Here is a 9,060-nt window from a genome sequence, read left to right as displayed (position 1 = left end):
AAAAGAAAATAAATAATTAACCTTTTTCCTTTAATGCCATTAAGGACAGAGTTATACTCCCATTAACTGAGTGTGATGAGAAATCAGTAGGCAAAGGATTCCCTCCACATTGGCAGGAGGCAGACACTGAATACACCAGCAAAGATATCAAAGATAGGGCAAAGAAGAACATAATTTTTGCTCGAATTTTTGGAGCATCTATTAATGTTGGACTGTCAGTATGGGTGAGGGTCTATAAATAGGATTGGATGAATGGGTGGAGCATCTATCTAGTCCATAGATTTAATACACAGACAGAATTAATCTGTATTATATCTATGATCTAGTCTCGCTAGCATGGATATTACTCTATTATCTATGTCGCTAGCCAGACCATTTCCCAGCCACCCAAATGACTGTAGGCGGGAAGGGCGAGACTAGCAATTTGCAAGACACAGCAAAGAGAGTCACGAAGTTTAAAATCCAGCCAGCTCAGCATCCATTAGATCAGAGATAGCTAGTACTGATTACTATTTATCAGATGCTCATCTAATAGTAAGAACAATAACAATGTAGAATTTTGCTTTAGTTAACATTAGATCTCGTGCTGGCTTAATTAAAGAAATGCTTTATCAACGCAAGGAACAATATTTTTGTAACAGGTCAGCACCTGGATTTAGTTAATTATGACTTAGATCTACATGTATTAATATTTTATTATGACAAGAGAACTATAAATAATTCATCCATATGCGTAGCCAGAATTGCAATAAGGGGTGAGCCAATCGGTCGGCGTGCAAAGTGCGGCGAAAAATTTAGGCATTAATTAATTTTCATAGTGGGCGTGGTCGTTTAATTTAATTAATTATTATGACAAATGCATTAAAAATTATCTAACTGTCCCGTGAATGTATGGTGACTATGGTCTCTGCCTGTGTACAAGTCGGATTTGCTCCTGGTGATGCAGTAAAGAATGCTCTAATTTCACGACGTGTAGCAGCTTTGATGTGTTAGTGGTTGTTGCAATTATTAAACAACGATAGTCACACCCATCACTGAAATTTTAGGCAGGTCAATGGCCCTGTATGGCCTACCTGTGGCTATGCCTATAAATTTAAAACGTATAAAATAATGGAACTTTCTAGTAGAAATTATCAATAGAAAACAAAATGAGCAACGAAGGATCTTGCGTTAGATCATTAATTTATACATTTTGTACCTAAAATTTAAAAATGCTAAAATTTGTATAGCAAAACCTTTAGTATATTAAAAATCACTAAATTTAGTACACACAATTAAAAGTATATATATTATCCTTTCTCTCTTTCTCTGCATCAATGTAGCAAAACTATGTGATCTTGATCATGTCTGTCTCATGGTCAGAGAAAGGATGCCATTTAGCCATTGGTATATATATTCACAAAGAATACGTACAGATATGGGATGCAGCTAACATACAAATGCATACTCGGCATACACTAACTGGACATTCTGGAAAGTGGAAAAGTTAGTGAGAAATTTTACTTATATATGTACATGTATGTGTACATGTACATACATATATGCATGTATTAATTGTATCATTATAATACCGTATAGCGGGTTATTTTCAAGGATAACAAATTTCACGGATTTTTTAAGATTCACGAAAATTAATTCCGCAAAATTCTGAATACAATCATACGGGTCATTTGTGAAATCAGGAGCGCTCCTGGAAAAATTTATTATGCTCAAAATAAACCCGCTATACGGTAACTAGACAAATTAAAGGGGCAAGCAAAGCCTATGGCAAAGCAATTATAGATATTAATGTAGTAACATATTATGTGACTACATCAATATATGTAATTGCTTCACCATAGGCTAACGTTGATTTCAATAGATACACATGCTCACATAAAGAGCAGCACAAACCTTGCATGATGGAAATTTCATAGCTTGCATCTCTTCTAGCTTCATCAGTTAAGAATTACTGTAGTTATAAAGTTACCTTGCTTTTATATGATGAAAGATTGTTAGAAGCCGCAATTATATAGCTATGTGTTGGCATGCTATGCTGATGAGCCATTTATCATAGATATTTTTACGTGAGAAGGATTGGAAACTGGATCACATGCGCCACTTTTCACTGTTGGATCTGTGTTTCCTGCGAACATATGGCACCCTGTACAACTCTCGTTTTTGTGGGACTGTAACTCTTTGTCCAAGGTATACCAGACTCTATACAAAGACTCATTAAGATTGATTTTTGAGGTTAGCTATTTTATTTACTATTTTTGTGAATCTTTTGTAATGCTCTACTATCATTTGTGGTTGACTAGCCCATTCTAGCTACCTCTAAGAAGTGGAAAATTTTTATACGGGTAAATACTAGATTATAGTGGTGTCAGACATACATTGTGTAGACAGACGTAAAGGCAGATTCACACTGAGAAATTTTGCAGTATCAATCAGCCTTAAAAGCTAGGTTTACAGTCAATGAAATGGTCAAAAAGTTCATGGGTGATTTGATCTTTTAATGCGGTGGGCTTTACACTCACTATGAAATGCAAATGAGTGCAAAATTAAAATTTCACCAATTTTACATCAACTTTAAAGCATTTTGTCATCAAAAGGTCAGGTCACTCAACTGTAAACCTAGCTTAAATTTACAGTATACAGTATACTCATGTTGTTATGTGGGGCTTGTTCAGGCTCACCCCAATAAGGGCATTTTATTTAGCATTTAAAATTTGATCTACTCTGCTCATGATATTATTGCTACTACTAGTAGCCTTGCTGTTTTGCTATTCTCATTTTGAGGAGAAACCACTACTAATGGCCCTTTTGCCCATAAAATTTTATTCTGTAAAAAGAGTTAATGCTGACAATTCCTCTCTTGAGGCTTTTACCCCTGGCCTCACATTGTTTCTTTAATACTAAGGATTTCTGGAGGAATGTTGCTGCCAATAATAACTAAAAGTATGATTGTAAACTGTGTAAAGGGCATTATCTGACAAATGATATTTGGATAGAATGTGCAATAATTGTGCATTGCTATTATAATGCAGTTATCCTATCTGTGTGTGTGTGTGTTCACTTGACCTCCACTTTTGAGCTGACACTGCTTTCTTGTTTATATGCTTTATAGAAACTGTGACTTTATATTATTTAAAAATGAAGTTTTTTTAATGCATAGTAGAAAAAAGTAAGTATATGTAATAGTTATTGGTCTGGGCCTTTGATCATAATAACCTCTTGCAGCTTGGCACTTTCATCAAGTAGTCCTAAGGCTTGTAGCCACCTCTGAATAATTAAGAAAAGTCAAATTTTAGTATATCAACCAAATACTTGGGCCATGAAAATTTCTCGCTATACAGTATATTTTTGGTACAATACATATATGTAAGTAAGACTGATAGGCATACAAATTTCCTCTTATGTAGGCTCTGTTAAAATTAATGTTACAAACCACAAGCCCCGGTATATTAATTGGAGTGTGCCTAACCAATGAGGGACATTGTGCAAAACTATACTTGCTGTTCTAACATGCAGCTTCAGAGACGACTTGTAAATTAGAGCCATCTATTCTACTGGTTCTGTGGATGCATTTATCAGCACAAAATCTATCTATTGAACAGACATTGAAGCCATGCATATCAGGATGCATTCGCTTTAAGTACAAACTAAGACAGGAATGAGTCCAACCTTCTTCTACAATCTTTTCACAGATAAAACTTCCAAACCTTGTAGAGGCACATTGGAAGCCATTTTGTGGGTGTGGTTAATAACCTGACCAGCCAGGCATGTAGTCTCGCCGCCCAAACCATTCCCCAGCCTACAGTCAAATGACTGTAGGCTGGGGAATGGTCTAGGCGGCAAGACTACCAGGAATGATGTGACTGGTTCAGAGTATCTGAACTTAGGAGCTTTGACTTTAAGTATTTATGCATTTAAAGTTTTACATCTCATCTTAACTAGATTAAGTTTAGCTATAATTGAATGAAAGATAGACTTTTAGAACTTTGGAATTTTTTAATTAAAAAATCAATTTGGAATGCTATGATCTATATTTTCCTGCACTTGGTAAATAAAAAATTTGAGAAATTTAGAATTTTATATATTCTTTGGGACTTTAGAATTTTGGAACTTAGTAGGTAAATGCAAAAATCCATAATTTAGAACTTTGGAATTTTAGAAATTTGCAGCTAAATTCAAAAATTCAATGTTTAGAACTTCGAAATTTTGAAAATTGACGGGTGAATTGAAAAATCCAATGTTTAGAATTTTGAAATTACTATTTTACTTGAAAATTGCAAAATGTCTATTTTTAAACATTAGATTATTGGATAATTACTATAAAATCTAAATTCCTGACATTAGGAATTTTGAATGGCAGAAAATATACACTGACCCTGAATCACCAGCTTTGCTAATGAAGTTTTCTAACAAAATTATCATGCAAAGACTTCATTGCATCATCAATGGCACAGCTAGTCTGTGATCAACTGATCATAAAGATTTTGAGCCCCATGCAGTGCAGTACTAAAACTGATTGTTAATTGCTGTTGCATGCATTGTGCATGCGACATGATTTATCTCTTCACCTAATTTTCCTCACTCATTTCTTCTAGCTTATACACATGGGATGTGATACCTCCCAAAGACAAGAGTAGTTTTTGACACTTTCTTTTAGCTTTTTATCTGCCTGTAATGTGGTCCCCACACATTGACATGTGGTCAAAGCACTCTGATTGGTCAGACCCATTCATAGTTTGTCAAAATAGAAATAAATTTTATTCTGACACAAACTTTACAAAGGCTAGTGTTTTTGTTTACAATATGACCATTCGATGAAACTTTGTGATGCAACAACACAAAAAACGTAGCGTCATATATTGAGAATCTACCTTATGTTTCATAAAATATAGATCATGGATTTAACTTGAAAATTATTTGTCAGAAATAGCTCAAACTTTGTTCATAGCATAGGGATATCACTATGTATTAGAAAATCTAATAAAAATTGGGGAAAATTTTAGAGCCATTTTTCAGAAAAAACCATGGTAACCTTTACTTTTTTAAAGTGATTCGTTTTTAAATGGTCATAATTCAAAAATTATTTCTTGGAAACAGCTCAAACTTTCTGCATATAGCATAAGAGCATCAATGTGTATCAGAAAATGTAATAAAAATTGAGAGTGATTTCAGAGCCAGTTTTGTGGGCTGTAGTCTTTGCTTTTTTTCAAAAATTGAATCATTTTTACAATGCTCATAACTTTATTATTATTTGTCAGAAACAGTTAAAATTTTCTAAAAAGTTATGCAACCTAAAAAATAGGCATCTATTTATCCATTGTAATGTGTTCTGGCTATTATTATCAATTGTTTTCCTATGATGTGCATGTAGCAGTTGCTATTGAAGTTATAATCTATTTATTTCCCTTCAAATGTACCTTATTCTCTACTTGTTCACTTTGCTATAACTCATAGCTTTATTAATTTGATAATGATCTATACAGGATTATACCCACACAGCAAACACTTACAAAGCTTTTTACTCATAACTAAGACCCACTACTTACTATCAACTCCCACTCACTATACCGCTCCTTCCTATAGCATCCTTTGGTAATATGCACTGTCATTAGTCCTCCCACGTCATTACTATTTATTTATTTATATTTGAATGCACACAATAAACATGATTACACTATAATTTGTCTTAAACTCATTAAGGAGCAAGTAAAAACTTATCAAGGTGCAGATTTTCCTTTTAAAAGCATTTCCACACACTTATCATTTTAAAGTTGCTCCAAAATTGGGCCAAAGCCCTGTACGTGGACTTTAGCCTTATTTTGCCAAAAATGGCTAGGTGTGATTTTCTTTATTTAATATTTTTTCTAATGCATGTACATGTACTTATGTTATGTAGAAATTTTGAGCAAGTTTCTAATCAAAATTGGATTTTAAAATAAATTTTTAAAGTTGCTCAAAATTTTGTAAAAAAATGCTAAGAGAGAATTCTACATTTTCTGATGCATATACATGTACTTATTTTAGTTTCATTAAATTATTTATTGTCTATTCTTTCACACAGGTCAGTATGGTGCATTCATATCTGCTGCTCGTGACATTGATGTAGAGCAAAGGGAAGAGAGAATGAAGGAGCTGATCAAGAACCTACCAGAGCTACACTATTATACTCTTGGCTATCTGATCAAGCATCTCAACAGGATAGAGGCTCACAGCACAGTTAATAAAGTAAGGAATGAACTTTTCTAAACAAGAAATGAAAGAATCATAAATTGAAAATGCTATGATGAAGTTCTTATTGTATATGTAGATGGCTTTGCGTAATCTGTGCTTAGTGTTTGGGCCTACTATTGTGAGGAAGGCAATCAGTGAGGAGAACAATACACTTGTAGCTGATATGAATTATACGTACACTGTGGTGGAGTTCTTAATGAAAAAGGTGGGAATGTTTATACATCGTATTACAGGAAGGGGGAGAGAGTTTGGGTGTGTGGCAGGAGGGTAAGGGAGAGAATGTTAATTGTTAAGCTATTGTTTTCAAGAGTATACCCTTGTTGTTTCTTATCTACTTAATTTCATTGTACAACCAAACCCTTTGCTAATTGCTCTACTAGTGATAGTCCATGACATTGGGCCACACCTTGATGAGAATTGTTAGTCTAATAAATAATCTTTTAATGTACGGAGTGTGGAGAGTTTGATGACTTATTGTTAATTGTATGATCATAACATTTTATTTATTTATTGTATTTTTAATATTGAAGGTTGATGAGTTGTTTACTCCTATACCAACTGATTTCATTGATGGCCAATCAGTCACTTTAAGAGGAGGAGATGGTGTGTATTCTCAGTCTCAGGCAGACAATAGGAATAATATACTACTAAAGAGAGGTCTGTCAATCTGTCAGTGTGTACTAAGCAGATAGACATACATGTAACTGTGCATGTGAATAGAGCTCAAATTAACATGTGTCCTATTATTACTTATTGCTTTTGTTGTTATCTTGTTGATCATTATTATTATAGCTCCAATATAACACTTACTGCGACACATTGACTGACAGTGATAATAATTTCAAATTTTATGTTGTGTGTATGTTCTTGTGACCAACCCACTAACTGGCACTTATTTAAAATGCATCATTATGGTGTTCCTCTCTCTTTCTCATAAATCACATCTAGCAAAACTGTTGAATTTTATTGTATACAGTCATTTTGTGTAACGTTTTTAACAAAATTATTGTGTTCTATTATTTGAAAGAATAACAGCATGAAAATAATTGTAGCAGCAGTAGCATTAAAAATTAAGTTTCAGCTTCTGTTTCTGATGGTTCATCAGGGCTTCTGTAGGTAGAACAGTCCAATAGACCTCAGAATGGCATTTTCAGAACGACTGTACTCGTAAGCCAAAGCCTTCACTGAAATATAGACAAACCAATCAATAGATTATTGTATAATTGGCTATATTTGCTGGAATTTAATTTTGCATTTTGCTACTTATTATACAATTTTAATCCCACAAAGCATAATAGTTAATGCACAACATATCTACACCAGCAAAATTAAATCCAGCATAGATTAAATTTTGCTCTATTACCAAAAAATCACAAAATATAAATCCTACAAACATTTCCAGCTATAGTGTACTTACAAGCAATGTATGTCAGTTCAACAGGAACTGGCTCATCAGTGGGTTTAGGACTTCTAGTCACTTTCTTACTTACATGTGTTTGCTCATCAGAACGTGAAATCTGTTTTGGAGTACCTAATATTAATAATAAATATAAAATAATAGACTCTTCATTACTGATAGCTGGTAGTGGCCCAGTGATACGTTTCCCATTATATATATAGGAATAGTCTCCTTTCCCTTGAAATTTCCTCACACATCCTGACAGGAGCATATGAACTCCATTTTGTTCAGTAAGAGTCAATCGTAACTGCATGAGACTGATTGGAATAAACACAGTGACTAGCTTACCTTATGAGGGACACCAGTATAACTGTAATAGGCAGAAGTAGAACACTGTCTCCTATATCCTACCACACGACACGAGTACTCCACATTCAATTGACCTATAGGAACAAGTGCGGTGGATCATTATCACAGGTTTCATTAAGCAATAGGTTTTCATACCTTCTCCATTGAGTGTTACTGGTGCAGAGGTAGTGTAGGTGGACTCATTTTTACTGCCTTCATATCTCACTCTAAGTGACAATACGTTAGACACAGAACGAAGTGTTTTTTTATTGCGATCCCTCACAGTCAGTGTATTCCTATTATACTCTAAAGTACCTTTGAACGGGACAGTTATGACATTCTACAATTATTAAAAAAATTATTTACAAGTGAAATTTTCATGACTCACTTCGCTTGTGGTCTGTCTCTTCCCAACGTCCGAACTAGTTGAATTATTGTCTGTACAGCAAACCCATAAGAGGTAACCAGTCGCTGAGCATCCTCCGTTTGAGCGGAAATTGACTTGCAAACTATCAATATCATAGCCACTTTGTGTTACACGCCCACAGGTTTTGAGATTCTGATTTGGAGACCCATGACGTCTGATATTTATATAGTCAAGACATGTGCCAGAGGCTGCTAGAGATAAATTAGAATAAACAACTAATGTATTGTTAATGCATTAGTACTTGGATTCTCAATATCATGTTCTGAGAAGTGGTAATAGAGGTACTGGTCAGAGGAACACTGTACATTGTATGCACAGAATAGATTGTTATCATAGCACCTGCAATAATGCAAACATAATCTGATCAATTTTGCAATTATGCACCAAACTCACTCATTAAGGTAATACTTGGGTTGAAAGATACGATACATTTGATAACCACTGCCTTGAGAAAATAATATGGACTGATCTAAACTTGGATTGTAGTTGCTGTTAACGTCACCTAAATGGCACTGTCCAACACTAAAAGATAATGGCAAATAAATGTAAAAGAAAATAATAAATTCACTTTTTTCCTTTAATGCCTTTAAGGACAGACTTTATATTCTCATTAACTGAGTGTGATGAGAAATCAGTAGGCAAAGGATTCCCTCCACAT

The 9,060-nt window shown here is 34.1% G+C and overlaps 1 protein-coding gene and 1 long non-coding RNA gene across 10 annotated transcripts in view; one reads left to right on the top strand and one right to left on the bottom strand.

The window, feature by feature from the left end:
- The window catches only part of LOC109583359 (uncharacterized), a 10,959-nt gene that overhangs the window by 1,590 nt on the left and 309 nt on the right, over positions 1 to 9,060 (bottom strand). Inside the window, exons 2-10 of one of the 3 annotated variants that reach the window (XM_019998669.1) lie at positions 8,971 to 9,052; positions 8,796 to 8,924; positions 8,644 to 8,741; positions 8,364 to 8,590; positions 8,132 to 8,315; positions 7,976 to 8,070; positions 7,802 to 7,934; positions 7,646 to 7,759; positions 7,185 to 7,412 (exon numbers count right to left, since the gene is read on the bottom strand). In XM_019998669.1, the coding sequence (XP_019854228.1) occupies positions 7,330 to 7,412; positions 7,646 to 7,759; positions 7,802 to 7,934; positions 7,976 to 8,070; positions 8,132 to 8,315; positions 8,364 to 8,590; positions 8,644 to 8,741; positions 8,796 to 8,924; positions 8,971 to 9,052 (1,145 nt within the window). In that variant the 3' untranslated portion in view covers positions 7,185 to 7,329. Of the gene's footprint in view, positions 1 to 7,184; positions 7,413 to 7,645; positions 7,760 to 7,801; positions 7,935 to 7,975; positions 8,071 to 8,131; positions 8,316 to 8,363; positions 8,594 to 8,643; positions 8,742 to 8,795; positions 8,925 to 8,970; positions 9,053 to 9,060 lie in introns of those variants that run through there. The other 2 variants (XM_019998668.1, XM_019998670.1) reach the window with 2 other exon arrangements.
- LOC109583364 (uncharacterized) overlaps positions 25 to 9,060 on the top strand; it is a 15,835-nt gene continuing 6,799 nt past the window's right edge. For 6 of the 7 annotated variants that reach the window (XR_002185494.1, XR_002185492.1, XR_002185493.1 and 3 more), the window contains exons 1-7: positions 25 to 534; positions 579 to 641; positions 1,323 to 1,485; positions 2,057 to 2,232; positions 6,059 to 6,222; positions 6,305 to 6,433; positions 6,759 to 6,885. This is a non-coding gene — a long non-coding RNA (uncharacterized LOC109583364). The remainder of the gene's footprint in view (positions 535 to 578; positions 642 to 1,322; positions 1,486 to 2,056; positions 2,233 to 6,058; positions 6,223 to 6,304; positions 6,434 to 6,758; positions 6,886 to 9,060) is intronic. The other variant, XR_002185496.1, reaches the window with a different exon arrangement.

Source organism: Amphimedon queenslandica, unplaced genomic scaffold (assembly GCF_000090795.2).
Source record: "Amphimedon queenslandica unplaced genomic scaffold, v1.1 AMPQUscaffold_13310, whole genome shotgun sequence".
In the NCBI taxonomy this organism is placed as follows: Eukaryota; Metazoa; Porifera; class Demospongiae; order Haplosclerida; family Niphatidae; genus Amphimedon; species Amphimedon queenslandica.
This window is presented reverse-complemented; position numbering and strand designations above follow the sequence as displayed.